Source organism: Dermacentor andersoni, chromosome 5 (genome assembly GCF_023375885.2).
Source record: "Dermacentor andersoni chromosome 5, qqDerAnde1_hic_scaffold, whole genome shotgun sequence".
NCBI classification, from domain to species: Eukaryota; Metazoa; Arthropoda; class Arachnida; order Ixodida; family Ixodidae; genus Dermacentor; species Dermacentor andersoni.
This window is the reverse complement of record NC_092818.1, coordinates 153,740,258-153,756,805: the sequence shown is the minus strand read 5'-3', so window position 1 is coordinate 153,756,805 and position 16,548 is coordinate 153,740,258. Positions and strand designations below refer to the sequence as shown.

General features: G+C 42.0%; 1 protein-coding gene across 8 annotated transcripts in view; it reads right to left on the bottom strand.

The window, feature by feature from the left end:
- The window catches only part of Stat92E (Signal transducer and transcription activator Stat92E), a 160,495-nt gene that overhangs the window by 43,030 nt on the left and 100,917 nt on the right, over window positions 1-16,548 (bottom strand). For 5 of the 8 annotated variants that reach the window (XM_055071151.2, XM_055071154.2, XM_055071153.2 and 2 more), the window contains exon 18: window positions 13,681-13,806. In XM_055071151.2, coding sequence (XP_054927126.2) covers window positions 13,681-13,806 — 126 coding nt within the window. Of the gene's footprint in view, window positions 1-12,893; window positions 13,495-13,676; window positions 13,807-16,548 lie in introns of those variants that run through there. The other 3 variants (XR_008612670.2, XM_050178929.3, XM_050178928.3) reach the window with 3 other exon arrangements.

The window sequence follows — 16,548 nt, the reverse complement described above, 5'->3', positions numbered from 1 at the left end:
GTATTGAGTACAATGTTTTTGGCTAAATGCCTTCGGCTAACATTGAACAACAGGCAGCAAGCGTCACTTGGTTTAGAACAGGAACACAGGACAAGAAAAAAAAGTTTGGATGCTTTCTTTTGAAAGCACAGTCCGAGGAGACAGACCGATGCAAGATCTTCGGCTGCAGTGGCGTCAGACGTGAGGTAATGCAAATGACATGTACACCTATAGTTCATATATGATTAGAGCTGTCTGTAAAAATTTCAAACGAAGCCATAGGTGCCCTGAGGTAAAGCCCATTTCCAGTTCTCTGCCTGGTGCTTCCCTCCTATTGCTGAAAAAGTTTCAGCAAAATTTCTTTTTTTCTTCATTGATTATGCTTATTCTCTGTGTTTTGCACATATAGATACAATTGTCTTTCCTGGCATTTCGATCTGTCGTCAATAACAGGTTAATGTCACGAACACACTACTACACATATGTGTGGATGCAAATATTATGCCTATCTCTAAAGTTGGTTAACACACCCCTCTCAGCTCTTATGAAGCAGACATTTATCTTGCGCACTGCATGATAGTACCTACCTTTATGCCATTCTGCCACACCCACAAATGGAACTGTCCCAACTCGAATCTTGACTGAACTAATCAAGCAAAGATATTTGCAAAGCAAAGATTGAGAAATACGGTAAGCTTCTCTAAGATCTCTATTGTCTGATAAGAAGCACTAAGTGTGTTAGTGAGGCAGCAACAGGACTACCACCATTATTCCTGTGCTATCCAGAGGGCATAAGGTCACTGATAGCTACAAAATCTATGTCCATAAATCTCATGCGTAAACATTTAAAAGATTGTGCAGATGTAAATATAAAATCACTCGTTTGGCAGCAAGCCTTAAATTAAAAAATTCTGAGGTTTTACACGTTAAAACCACAATATGATTATGAGGCACACCGTGGCGGGGGACTCCACATTAATTTTGACCACCTGAAGTTCTTTCAACCAATGCAACATGTAATCTTGCAGCATGCAACCGATAGGTGGCACACACCAGCAAGCCAAGAAGGGAAAGCACAAGGATACAGATGACCTCAACAGTTCATGACAAGAGTTGATTAATTTCAGAAAGGAAGTTCTTGCTGAATTCAAAGTGCTTAAGAAAAGTGTTCAGTAATGTAGCGATACCTGTGATACAGTGGATGGATGTCAGAGGGAGGTCAAAGAACTGATAGAAGAAATTAAATCACTGAAGACTAGCAACCAAACTCTTCAGGAGGAAAACCGCAGGCTAACCGACCGAATCAAAGACCTCGAACGCTATTCTCGAACAAACAACATTGAAATTAAGGGCGTCCCTGCAGGCTATGAGCCATTTGAAGCTGTCACGAAGTTGGCTGAGTTTATCAGTGACCCTGTGACCAAAAGTGACATTGATGTTTGTCAAACAGTACCAACCGCAAAGGGAAATGAAAAAAAAACATTGTCGTGCGGTTTGTGAGGCGAGAAAAGCGTAATGCAGTCCTTACGAAAGCAAAGAAAATGCGGATCACGACTGCTGTGCTTGGGCGAGTACCGTGTACATTAACGAGCATCTCACCCGAAAAAGCAAGCAGATACTTGGCACTGCAACAGCAAAAAAGAGGCAGGTGGGGTGGAAGCACGTATGGACCAAGGCGGGAAAGTCTTTGCACGTCGAGAAGATGGCTCCCCTGTGCTTCGGCTCATCAGCCTCGATGCAGTACAGCTCATGACAAACAATGCTGAAGAGCCGTGATAGGCCTTTCAGAGCAATCTCTTTCAATCCCAAGCTTATATATTATTTTCTTGTTGCGCCAAGATGGCTGTTGCGCCGAAAAACCTAAAAACACTGCGAAACAAGAACTCTCCAGCCTTCCTTCATCTTAATGCGCGATCATTGGAAAATAAGCATGATAATATAGATTTGCTCATTGATTCTACTGGTGTTCACTTTGACGCCATAATGGTCACGGAAACTTGGTACTCACGACAAAACATTCCGTTTACATGTACTGGTTATGAAACCGTCGTGCTAAACCGTCCGCAACGCCGGGGCGGTGGCGTGTTGCTGTTGGTTAGCCGCGCTCACAGCGTGCAAGTTGTGGAGGAATTCTCTGTCTCAAATGATAATTTTGAAATATTAACTGTGTGAAACGGCTCCAGGATTATATCAGTGGTCTACCGGCCTCCTAACGCTCGGTGTCAAGTTTTTCTTAATTTTTTTTAGGAAATGTTAGAATTTGTGTCCCACAACAAATATGTACTCTTTCTCAGCGGTGATCTGAACATAAAATTGCTATCTGTTTCCAGCATTAATAGTGATTTTCAGTCAATTCTCACATCTAGTGGATTTAAAAATGCAGGAAATGAACCAACCTGCATCACTGATAGAACATCAAGTCTACTTGATCTGTTTATCACAAATGCAGACTGTGAAATTGTGTCAAGTGGAACACTTATGTGTGCGATATCAGCAACCATTTTCCTGTCTTTGCTTTTATTTCTGTTGGAAATCAAGAAAGGCGTGAACGTAGCAGTCCTGTGCATACGCAGGATATTACAGATCATTCCCTTCATGCCTTTCGAATGGAAGTTCAGATTCATGATTGGAGTCACGTTCTATTGTGTACCGACGCAGATAGCATGTACGAAGCGTTCGTTGTGGATTTGAAAGCTATATGTAAAAACATTTTATAGATATCATAATCAGAAAATGTAAGAACTCTCGAAAACCTTGGATAAACACTTCACTTTACAAGCAGATAAATTTAAAAAACCGTGTGTACTGGGAATTTGTGAAAACTAAAGACATTAACAAACTTAATAGAAATAAGCTCAACGCTAAACTAAATGTTACGCAATAAGAGTATTACCAAGCCTATCTTAACGATGTGGTGAGCAACTCTGCTTTGTTCTGGAAGCGACTAAACAGTCTTATAAAACAGACCAATGTTTCTAATGTTAACAGCATGCTTGTGAACAACCGCGTTGTCCGCGCAACAGATCTTTCAAATGTTTTGAATTATCATTCCATAGCTGTTGGAGAGCCTACCAGTTGCAAGAGAACAAGCATATCCTCGATTCATAAAACAGCACAATTTTCTGGTAGTATGGTGTTTTTTCCTACAAGTGATAATGAAGTTAAAAATGTGTTTTATAGCCTAAAACATTTCGAATCACGTGACATAAATGATGTGCAAGTTAAGGCCAGAATACATGGAGCGAATACGCGACGAATAGTCGGCAATCGACGCGCGGCGGCGGAGAAAACGTCGTTCGCCGCCGATCTAGCTGGCGCAGAGAAGTTCGTCGGGCGTCAACAATACCGTAAGCGGCAAACGAGCGGTGCCCCAAAGCGAGCCAACCAGGTCTCATTATCCGCCCCGACTCCCAACTAGGCTTCTCCGCTTGTCCGTGTATCCTGATCCTGCTCTATCGTTCATGCCGGTCTCCCACTTTTCGTATTCATGGCATCCAAAGCGGTGCGGCTGGAATTTAACGAGAACTTAATTTCGGCTGTTCAGAAGCGTGCCGCGCGCGCGTTGAGCCACAGAACAGAGCCGCGGAGTTGGAGGAGCCGAAAGTTGTTTACCCGCTCAGTGTTGCCACAATGCATAGCATCACCGCTTTCTTGAAACTACATCGGCACATGAATGTCTCAAACACATAAAAAACACTAGAAATCATTCCTAAACAAAATTTTACGCGTTTTTAGAGTGTTCCGCAATTCAAAAGCGATAATAGTTGTCGTTAGTCTTTTTTTTTGTGTCGTGTTTCACTACAGCGCATTTGCCTCGTCTAGCCACACTGATAACAACGCAGCGACTCACCGGCGTCTGCCGCCGTGTCTTCGCTTCATGTAGCCTGTAGCGCAGCCGAACATACGGTGTCGCGCCGCGGCAGATTTTCTGCCGCCCGAACTTCGTCGTGAAAGTTCGCTCCATGTATTCTGGCCTTTAGGCCAGTCAAATTCATTATAGACATAATTGCGCCCATTTTAGTTGAAATCTACAACTTATGCTTAGAAAAGAGCTGCTTTCCAAAGGAGATGCAGATTGCAAAAGTGGTAGCAATCCACAAAGGTGGAAATAAAAAACAACCCAAATAATTTTAGGCCGATTTCCATTCTGTCTATCTTTTCGAAGGGCTTAGAAAAAATCCTACACAAGCAATTGCATGGTTTCTTAGACAAACACTCACTCATCTCAACATCACAGTATGGTTTTCTGAAAGGCAAATCAACGGAATTGGCTTTACTAACACAAAAAGAATTTATAGCTACAGCGTTTGATGCAAAAGAACTGGTCTTAGGTATATATCTAGATTTCACAAAAGCAATCGATACTGTTTATCATATTACACTTTTAGCTAAGCTTGAACAACACCGAGTACGTGGTCACGCAAACGAGCTTTTGTCTTCGTATCTGCAACATCAGTTTCAGTACATTTGCCATAATCATTCAAATTCAAAAATAAAACCTATCCCACACGGTGTGCCACAAGGGAGCATTCTCAGACCACTTCTTTTCATTGTTTACATGAATGATCTTTTTTCGAGCGCTGAAAATGTCAAACGGATAGGCTATGCAGACGATACCACCATTTATTTCAGAGGCACAAATCCGGACACTCTCGTCAATTATACAAACATTTTGGTACAGTATATCGCAAACTGGTGTGATTGAAACTATATAAGAATTAATGCTCAAGAAACACAGACGATCATGATCATAAGCATAAGGCCCTAAATCTTGAAGACAGGTTGCATTTAAAAAGTGAGGAAATTAACATTTTAAATGAAGTTAAAACACTAGGAGTTATATTTTCAGAAAATCTGCTTTGTAACAAACATGTGGAATCTATTTGCGGAAAGTTAAACAGGATAACGGGACTGTTACATAGACACCGACATGTCTTGCCTACTACTGTGAAACCAACTGTATATAACTCACTTTTTCTTACTACACTAAATTATTGTCACCTAGTCTGGGCAACAACATCAAAACAAAACATCGCTAAACTGAAATTATGTCATGCTAAACTGAATTATGTCAGCAATTCATGCTGTAGCTAATCTTTCCTCCAAAGAACACACGTCTAAATATTTTTACAAATACAAAATAATGCTGGGTGAATTCATTTATTCATTTCGTCTAGCATGCATGCACAGAACGATGTTGAGAAGGGGAAATGTTGATTATGTAAATTTGTTTAACCTGAATCGTCGCGAAATTCCCTATAATACGAGACATGCCGACATTTGGTTAACAAGCTTTTGTCGTACTAATTATGGACAGCAATCTGTATCCTACCGCATAGCTGATCTACTAAACACCCTAACTACAAGTCGATTAAACCCGGATACTAGGTCCCCTCGTTCTTTTTTCACTTATTTCCTCTCGCAAAATCCCACTGTATGATTCCTGTACTCGTATTTGATTATTGTATACATATTAGTACGTATATTGGTATTAGTATACATTAGTATTAGTGTATCCATATATGTATGTATGCACATATGTGTATGTCGTCTATGTATATCGAGTTTGATGCGTCTGATGTATTCAATTTTGTTTTCATTTTATTTTTAGCTGCATTGTCACAGCTTATTTTCTTAAATTATTTCGTATGTACCTCTCTTTTCTTCATTTTTTTGTTCTGCACAAAAAAGAAAAACAAATTTACTGCCTGTACATGTTATCATTCTTTTTCTTCAAATTTCCTGTAAAGTGCCTAGACTCGTGTTATGTACCTATACTACTGCTGTACACTGTCGAATTGTACCATAGGGGGCCGGGCTTCGTCAAGCTGCAGTAATGCAGCTTTTTCCCACCACCCCCTTTCTCCCTTTGTTGAGAGATGAAATAAAGTTTTAATTGATTGATTGAATTTTGACCACCTGGAGTTCTTGCAACCAATGCAACATGTAACCTTGCAACATGCAACCTTGCAGCATGCAACCGATGGGTGGCACACACCAGCAAGCCTTGCTGCATTTCCTTCAACTAAAGGCGTTGTTTGGCATGAAATATCACTGGTGCTTAATACACCTGTTTTACACACAGTCATTGTTAACATACATGCTCGCCATTAGTACTTTTCTTTTTTTGCCACAAAGCACCACACAATATATAGCTATAATAACAGATGTCATTTACTACAAATGACGTAAAACATTCCTTTGTGACAGCACTTTAAGGTTCTCCTGGTTTTGCAACACACCAGTAATAGCATGGCACTTGGAAATGAACCAGAAAGCAATATGCAAAAGCAACCTTAAATTTCATATACGGAAAGAGAGGAGGGGGGGAGGGGACACTGCACACAAGTATATAAAGAGAACCCAGTTGCAATGGGCTGCTCTATATTAAGACATTGACACACAGGCTACTTAAAAGGCAAGTTAAAGGGCAAATAACACCGAAAGCGCTTAAAACAACCTTGGCAAACAATGCATCACAGTGCACTGTGAGAAACAACATTAGGAATAATAAGTCAACTCAATGAATTTACACACAGGAGAATCTAAGAGAGAGAGAGAGAGAGAGGGAGAGAGAGAGGGATCTATCCCAACTTCAATTTCTTTCATGTCTAAATAGTATAATATAATAAGAAAAAAAGATAACATGAATTTTAATCAAGCTGTTATGGTTGCTAATTGTAAAAATTTTCTAACAGACTTGTTTCTTTTTCTTCTTTACAACTTCACCTCTGTGGAATGTTAGCTGTGCAAAGCATCGTTTTATAAAGCTCATTGAAACAAACCCCTACAAGGCCAAAGGTCCAACACTTTCGCACAAAACAATCCCAGGTTTTTAGCAAAACAAGCTGAAGACAATAAGCTTGACTGCAACTATAGTACACAGTGACAAATGCTCAAATTTATTCACTGATTGGCAATGCTTTCTTCGATTACGAAGTTACAAACAGATAAAAATAACTGATAATGATCGTTCAGTTGACATAAGCACCATGATCAAGTGTGGTGTATAAAAATATGCTTATCAATGAGCTTGTAAATATATAGATATATTTTATTAGAAAATATCTAATATTAGTGTCATGATGTGTCTTTTCATAATCCTCAAGCAGTACCAGTGCCTAAGCAGTAAAAATGCTAGATGCACCCAACACGTAGAGAAAACAAGTGATCCAGTTCACCAAGAATCAAGTGCTGGAGGTTTGCAAATTCAGCTCACTATGGTGACAGATCAATAGAAAAATGGTTAAAAATGGTTAACAAGTTGGCACTAGCACTTTTATTCAAAGGGTACCCTGCAAGAAAAGGCACTGCTTTGCTGGGTACACAGAAACCGCTTGCCCAAAGTAATGAGCACTTCACAAGCTCTGCAGTCATGTCATTTCGTGATTTCACACCACCAGCACAATATCTAATTTAACTTCCCTGCACATGTTCTTTAGCTTAAGCCCTGAAGTGAATATTTAGGAAGCTGGCAACTAATCCTTGAAGCATACCACTGTGGCAGAGTGTGACCTGTGACGTCATGCTCCTGTTCTCATATATACCAGCGTCCCACCGGCAATAAACATTGTTCTTCACCGACAACCGGCCTGCTTACATGGTGGCAGCGGTCCCTAGTCGGCATGTCGACGCCATCGTCTCTTCTTCCACTGCCGAAGCCCTTGGACACATCAGGCAACGCTAGGCTTGGATGGCAAACTTGGAAGAGCGAGTTTACCTTGTTTTCTACTGCCACTCAGCTGAGCAAGCAGAGCAAAGATGTGCAGGCAGCCACGTTGCTAGTAACGATTGGTGAGGAGGCTAGAAAGGCGTACAGCACGTTCAAGATTGAAGCAGGTGAAGACAAAACCGATGTCGACATCTTGTTACAGAAATTTGAGGATTTCCACAAGCCTGAAACGAATCTAACCTTTCAGGAATTCCATTTCGGATCAAGAAACCAAAAGGAAGGCGAGAGCTTCAGTGAATGGTTGACACAACTGCGCATACTAGCTAAAAACTGCGAATTTGGAGAGCTAGATCACATGCTGCACAGCCGCATTATTCTGGGCATTCGAGACAAGAATTTTCAGCAAAAGTTGATCGCTCAAAACCCTTCGTATCAGAAGACTGTCGATATCTGTCACGCCCATGAGCAAGGCAAAGAGCAGTTTCGCGAGATAAGCGAAGCAGCCGCAACCGCTCAGGAAACGAGAGTTCATGCAGTAGCAAGCAACAGAAACGTCTGCAGTAAATGCGGTTACCAGACACATCACGGCGGAATATGCCCTGCGAATTGGGAAGACTTGTAAAAAGTGCAGCAGGTGGAACCATTTTGCCCAAGTATGCAAGACGCAGAGACTTGCGTGAGCTGCGTCTAGAACCAGACGAAGACTATTTCTCGGGAACTTCATGAGACGCGGTTCAGAGACGAAGCAATTTGCGTGAGCTGCGTCTAGAAGCAGACGAGGACTATTTCTTGGAAACTTTAACGGTTCATACCATAACAAGAGACAACTGGAATGCAACGATTCATATTGAAGGCACACCAATGACATGCAAATTAGACACGGGCTCAAACTGTTGCGTTATTTCGAAATGAGACATTGAGACGCTACCAGATAGGCCAACAGAATCCTGCCGGGTCACGCTTACGGCATTTTTTAGCCACAAAACTGCATCACATGAAAAAGTGTGGCTGTTACTTTCAGCGAACAACAAATCTTACGAAGAAACATTTTTCATTGTAGAGCAGAACGTGCCGGTAACACTGAGTGGCTCAGCGGCGGAACGTCTGGGGTTCATCAGACAGACGCTTGCAAGCATTGAATACGAACATATTTAGCCCCCAGCACAGCCTTTTGCAGAAGTCTTCAAAGGACTCGGCCAGCTAAGGGACTTCGAGTACAACATGAAGCTGAAGCCCGGTGCCAGCTAGAAGAGTCGCTGTAAGCAGGCCGGTTGTCGGTGAAGAACAACGCTTATTGCCGGTGGGACGATGGTATATATGGGAACAGGAGCGTGACGTTACGGGCCACGATGCCACGTCACTGGCAGCTCTGCCACAACCACATGTTAATATTATTAGTTTGAATAGATTTTCTTCACTTGCATGGAGACTATAGCACACTCTGGCTTCTCCAAGTGAATTTTTAGAAGTGACAGAAATCTGCTTAGCAGAAATTCTAAATTAAACATTAAATACTGGGGTTCTTCCAAGTCAAAACCACAATATAATTATAAGGCACGACGTAGCGGGAGACGCCATATTAATTTTGACGATCGGGCGTTATTTAATGTGCATCTAAAGCTAAAAGCGCTTTTGCATTTCGCCCGCATCGAAATGTGGCCGCCGTGACCAAGACCGAACCTGCAACCTAGACTTCAGCAGAAGGGCAATGCCATAGCCACTAAGCCAGTGTGGCGGGTTTCAGAAATTCTAAGACTAGCACTACTTTCAAGATATCTGTCCCTAAAATCCACCAAAAGAAAGAGTACGTTGGCATTTTTTGGCAAGATTGTCTGAAACTATCAGAGGGATGTTTTAGGAAAACTATTAAATGGAACACCAATGCATTTGCTAGCAAAATTTAAGTGTATATGCCTCAAAAGTGGTGCTGGTCTAAGACTTCTGCCAAGCAGACGTGACTTCACTTTAGGACACCAGTAACTTGTGCCCTAAAGTGAATAATTAGAAAGTTAACCAGTCAATATTTTTAACTAGGATATTGCAATTATTCATTCAGGTAATTGCTGCCCCTTCCAGACATCCACATCAAGAGGCTGAACAATGATCTGACACATCCGATTTTTGAAAAAAACTTGAATGTTCCGTTTTCCTCAACTTCAGATTATCTTGGCCCATGGTAGAACCTAAGCCAAAGTCTTGTTACTCAATGCATATCGATCTACCCCCATCAGAGCAATGGAAAAAAGCCAACAGCTGGACTTCTTTGGATGTTGCATCAGCAACTTGCACCACACGACTAAGATACAAAGTGGCATGGCGCAACAGCAGCATCAGCACAAGCTGTACTCTGTTTCAAGATAACACGCAGTTTTAGTAAAGCAAATGCAAAGCCCTTGCATATCCTATACCATAGCATATCTTAAGTGCACATGCTCCCTTTTTTATCCAGCACCGTGTGCATCACGACTTGCACAGCTAGCAGGACAACATACGTAGATGTATGTAGGGTGCTCTCTTCAAATCAAGTTCACTGTAGTGCTGGAACTTCTTGTTGCGTTTGTAAGAATGGCTGAGTTGATTAATGTTTGGATTCGTTTCACTTTCGATGAAAAAGTACTTGCGATGGTTTGTCGCTGTATTTAAGACGAACTAACTTAGGCCTAGCTAAAGATGCCACCATTGGTGCAGAAATGGCTTGATTAGTGTCCGAGACGGGGCAACAGTGCTTAGTTTTGTACATGCGGAATGTTCTAAAATGCCTCTCTGAGAATGTCCCAAAAAGACAAGAGCTGGACAGGAAGATAGAGACTTGAAATGGTCAATAGTGGTCAGTTATTGCACTCAAATTCCTTGTTCTATTGAGAAAAGCAGTTGTTACCCTGACGAATAGAAGTCCCCTTGTCAGTATGTTGATTTTAGAGACATCCCTCGTTCAACCACTTGTGAACTCTCTTAAAATGTGCATGTTAAAGGCAGTAGTCGTTTTGTCTACACACAGGTAAACAACTGAGATGCCATACTAAGCCTGTCTAATGTGACGTTGGTGTGGGAGGTGCAAGGTGTGCTTCTGACACTTAGGTTGAAGTGCCCAGGCCAGTGCAGACGACGCCGACTAAGAGGTATATGCTGCATGGGGAGATAACCAGGTGACAGCCGTAGCCCCCACTCCAGTGCTGTTTTATTGTGAAACAGAGCACAAGCGATGGCCCAACTTCACCAGCTCACACTGCCCTCTGTCAGCAAGGAGGAACTAAGTGTAGACAGAAACAACAATGTATAGGCACCAGTTTAGGTATATTTCTGTGCATATTCTCTTCATTCTTAAAAACCCTTTGCTGTCATTGCCTCCCTCTCCCCATATGTAGATGCTGCAATTCATTTTAAGGGCACAGAGAGCCTGTGTTACATGTGCAAATAAATATGGTAACAGGTGCTTCATTTGATTGTGTCTCCAACTTCTAAACACACTTCTTCAAAAAGTGCTACTCATACGTTCTTGTCATGCTCAATCATTAGATATATGTGTTGCACAGTTAAACGAATTCAAAGGAAACTATGGTGCCACATACTGCATTTCAGAAATCGCTCCTGCGGCTCCCAGTGCTTACAGCTGTGGCTGAGAAATCTACAAAATATACATCTGGACAGGTGGAAGTGTTGCTACTAGAGCAAGTCACCAACTGACCTAAAAAGGGGGTAAATATTTTGATATTTGACTTGAGCATCCATCCAAGAGTCTAAGATTAGGGATTGTTTACTCATAAATCACTGTTTACTTTTAAAGGGACATTAAAGGCAAATACTAGGTCTACGTGGACTGTTTAAATACCATTCCAGGAACCTCGTAATGCTTGTTTTGTGCCAAGGAAGGACTTAGTTTATGAAAAATAAAAATTCATCTGAAGGGTCCGAATACCTTTTTCGAAATTCAAATCTCCCGCCACCCAACCGAGGGAGTGGTGACGTTGCATATGCCATCACCACCCTTTGCTGCTGTCGGTAAGTAAAACGGCGCCCAAACAGACGGCGGCACTGAGTCAAGGCAGAGTGGTGGATTCGCTGCTGCAGCTGCTTTTTGTTCAAGCGGCGCCATGAGTGGCGTGGACTGTTCGGGCATCCCGAGACACAACATGGAAGCTGAATTCTCTGCTACGTGCAGGTTGTGCGAGGTTCGCGAGTCAGCAAAACCAGCGCAGCACTACGCGATAACGAAACTGCTGAAATGCGATAGTGTAGGTGGCGCGGAGTCGAGCTAAAACAAAGCCTTTCGACCGCCCGTGTCATTTTCAAGTCTAATTCCAATTAGTTTCTTTTTCTACAAATGAAATAGAACTCAACAGGTAGCATTTCATTTTGTCTTATGTTACAATACAAGGATGACTTGTGCAAAGAGCGGTTTAGTACTAGTGACAGAATTTAACTGAGGAGTGCTTTCGTCATCAGGCAAATACTTGAATGTCGCGGGGGAGTCTCTAATCATGTCCTGCCTTCACCTCAGTTTCTCGATTATTAAGGCTCTGGTCGTGATAATATTCACGCCTTGAGATTCTTGAGCACTAATCTATCGCTTTAGCTTGACTTAATAATTGCCTTTAGTGTCCCTTTAAAACATTCATTCACTTTGGCTTTGACTGACCAGCCATCTCCCACTCAGCTCTGCTAATAGCTTTGCTCTGTGATGACAGCTGCTAAAAAAAGTCAACCAGCACTGTTTATGTTGACGAACGAAGTGCTTGAGTTGCGCAGTAATGTTCACTGAGCAGTGAGCACAAAACCAGCTGTACCTTAAAGCAGTAAATGACACTCACTCTAGCAGAGAATGTATATAAAACCATTCCAATTTTCATCTGTTGCCTATATATGAAGCGAGGTGAGCTGTCAACGGAAAGCAGAGGCATCAAATGTCACACGAAATTTTCCCCAGAGAGTGCTTCATACTTCATTCAATTTTATATATTTCCTTAATTACTAGGACAAGGTCCAAGAATTATAACAGCCAAGGACCTGATGTTATGTTGAGGATATTAAGCCTTGTCACGCAAAGCCACCGTCTTAATTGTTAAAAGATGCATTCCTTCTCTGTGCACAAAGACGAAGAACACTGACACGATGCTATAACCTCACACTAGCCAGCATAATGAAAGTATTCATCACCACATGAAGACTGCTCCCAATCACGATGCAATAAGTGGGAAGCACCAATACTCTCGTACAGACACAATGTACAGAAACTTCTACTTACACTAAAAATGTGAAGAACACCGAAGAAAGAAATATTTCTTTAGGACAAAGCTGGAGCGCAAACATGCACTGTTTGTCACCGTGAAAAATGAGCTCTGTAAATATAAAATAAAAGGACAGCTGCTTAAAAACGAAGTTAAAATTGAGAAATGAATACTAAATGATGAGGTAAGGAACAGTGAATACAAGCAAAAATGGGAGCTCTTGTATATAGCAAGCATTGTAGTGCTTTACTAGACAGCAATAGAAGAAAAAGAAGAAAAAAAAAGTCTCACAGGAGACATACTGCCATGTCTCTGCCTTGTCACACTTGCATGAACAGATGAGAAAATGGGTATGTTGGGTAGGCAGGCTCCTTGGCAGGCAAGCAACGCCCAAAACAGCGTCTTTGCCCTTTTGTTTCTCTTGTTCACAAAAAATCGCCTTTGCAGGCTTGCGGGACAAGCGGAACATGTGCCATCCTTCAATAAGAACCTCCTCGTGCTACACATTCTTTGGTGGTCCAGGAGGTGAAAGGAATAAGCCGCTTTCAAGGAGAGGCCAGAGGGTCACCGAGCCACCTCTTCGAGGTCCACAAAGTTGATGGTAGCACCTTCTTCTCACTTTTGGAGGAAGGGGGGGGGAGAGGGGGTAGGGACAGTGATGCAAGGAAGGTCAAGGGATGGTTGTGTGATGAGGAAGGGCCTGATGACCATTGGATGTGCAAGGGAAAAATGGAGGTGCGAGGGAGTAGGAGGGAGAGTGAAGAGGACAGGCAGGCAGCAGGCAGGCAGCAGGTGCACACTTACTGCATGGCCTGGTCAAGGGAGGAACCATCGTGGTAGATGCTTGCTCCAGCGTCTGGCGAGTGTGGGTGGAAAAAGGACTGTGGTGTTGACGGATTGCTGTCCATGAGGTTCAACATACCTGACAGCCTGACAAAAGAGGGGGAAGAAAAAAGGACAACCGTGGTTAAAAATGCGCACCTATGAATCACACCATGTAGTCCACATTCAGTACTTTCTCTCTCACATCACTTTGGAAAACAGGTATTTTACAGCAATGAGAGTTCATAACAATGTAGTACTCAGTAGTAATAGTATCTTTTGTTATAACTGCACAACACAATGCATTGCTAGCTGATGGTGCTTTCCATAGGCTGCTATAGTTCCGGACACCGACTCCCCTACCAAGAACCTTCCAGTGAGTGGGAAGTTCGAAAAAAAAAATAAAAGTGGTAGAAGAAAAATAGGAAATGACTTGGCAATATGCTGCGAGCTTATCACTTCAAATGCTGCCACTTGCAACGACATTGCTGATGCTCTAGTTGATCAGTGGGTTTACTTATAATGCAATAGAAGTGACCAAACAGTATTTTGCTTTCTGTTGTAGTGCATTACAATCACATTTTTACTTTGACAATTTACCAGTTATATATGGTACATGAGACACCACCTATGGTAGCTGCAATCTTGTCCTACATTAGTCATTTTGTCCTCTACAAGGGCCATCTTAGTAATAGCATCAGTCTATTACTTTTGTTAGATTGAATTACCCATTAGTCACATTAGTGTCCTTTTAATGTTACATTTTGGAAAGCTCCATAAAAGACGAGCATCTCAACCCTGTTACACATACAGTACCATACTATAACTTGCTCACCGACACGTGGTCACCAAACATCGCTGGTAATGAAGGACGTTCTCCAAAGCATACAATATGCTATGCACTATGGTGTCATTCGTCAGATCCTTGCAATGCACTAGAAAGGTCTGCACGGTGCACCATAATAGGGCCCGCTGTAATCACTATCCTGCAACTTCACGCTCAGCAGCAATGCACCACAGCCACTAAGTCATCAGGGCGGGTAGGATCTGTGCTGTGAGATATGCCATAGAGAGGGGAAGTGGGCACCCGATTACTTTTCACCACCTGGGGATGTTTATTGTGCACTTAATTCTAATAACATGTAGCAGTCATAGCTAGGAATTGAAGCTGCAACCTCTAGTATGGCTGCAGAATGCTATAAGACAGTGAGACACTGTAGGCATGTTGCCAGGCTCTTGAGAATGACAAATACCAGAAGCGTGAATTGCTACAATAGCTGCTCCACAAGAGAACAGGCGACTCAGCTAAATTCAGTGTGTCCGACATCATGCTGGGTCCCAGACAGAATGTACACAACAAACATTTAGTGACTGATCTCGAACCACTTCAATCAAAAACCTCAAGCTACATGGACGTCACAAGTATGCATTACCTGATCCAACATCAAGAGGAAGCTTTAGCTCAGGCCCAATTCTGATGCTGCCTGCTTAAATACATGTAAAACACAGAAATTATTTTCTAAGCCCTAGGCCAATTTTAATGAAATTTGTTGCATTAGAGAAAGAAAGTTAAATTCTAGTGACTGATGGAAGCCAAATTTTGATTTAGCACTTGAATTGCTCACAAAAATTTTCGAATATCACTAAGCCTGAAAAAAAAAAATATAGAAGCACAAAGTTCATAAATCCGTAACTCTGCATCAAGAACAGTTACAGCAATTCTGTAAACTGCATTCGTCGGAACATACCAAACGGGTGTCTCAGGGTGTCTACCAAGTTGACATTTCCAAATTACCCAACTTTGCCAGGTTTTCCCCTAATGCCTTAGCAAAATTTCCTGAGTGACACAGAACTTTGTTTTATGTCAAGACGGGCTGACACCATGTCGCCTGATGCTATCACTCCCTAGTAAGCATGTTAAAAAATTTTTTAAAAAGAATGGCTTAATCATGTTCGAATAGTGACTTAATCCAGTTTGAATAGTAAGGAGCAGTGTTTATGTTATTCATAAAGAAAAAAGAAGCGAGGGGTTATTAAAATGCACAGTGAATAATATATCTTCAAAAAGAAGACGGTAAAACCAACTGCAAATTGAGTTGAACATTCTCAAATATGAATAAAAAGGAGATGCATACAGAAGCAAATCTTTCAGAATATGAGCTATTATTATCAACTGATAGCAAGCTCATAGGTATGAGGCCCGAACTTTGTCACAAGTGAGATTCTCTCTCAGCAGTTGGTAATTGCTAACCTCAACTGTCCTGATATACTCTCAGCCCCACACAACACCTCAGTGTTGCCTTTCACTGCTTTGAAAAGTTTATTTTGGTTTGGTTGAGGGACACCTGCATCTCGACGTAAACCAACACAAAGAAGTGGCGGCCCACTTCCTTTCCTGTATTTCTCAATGCATCAGTCATTTTTGTTGTCGTCGTCCTCCTGCTGTGCATTCACCCCACAGGCCATTTGAAGCGTCCTTTTAGTTGTACAGTCAATGTGCAATTTTTCGGGCTCTCTAGGGGCCATGAAAACGTCCGAAAAATCGGTCAGTACGAAAAAAAAAAATGAATGCATGTCTTTTACTGCCCCTAAGCACTCAAATCGACTAGGCACATCTGAAAAAGCTTCTAAGGCCTGCCAGTACACTTATTAGGCATTTTTTTTTTTCATGCGGTTTTACGTGCCAAAACCACTTCCTGATTATGAGGCACACCACAGTGGAGGAATCCGCAAATTTTGACCACCTGGGGTTCTCTAACGTGTACCTAAATCTAAGTACACAGGTGTTTTCGCATTTTGCCCCCACTGAAATGTGGCTGACGTCGCCGGGATTCGATCCCACGACCTCGT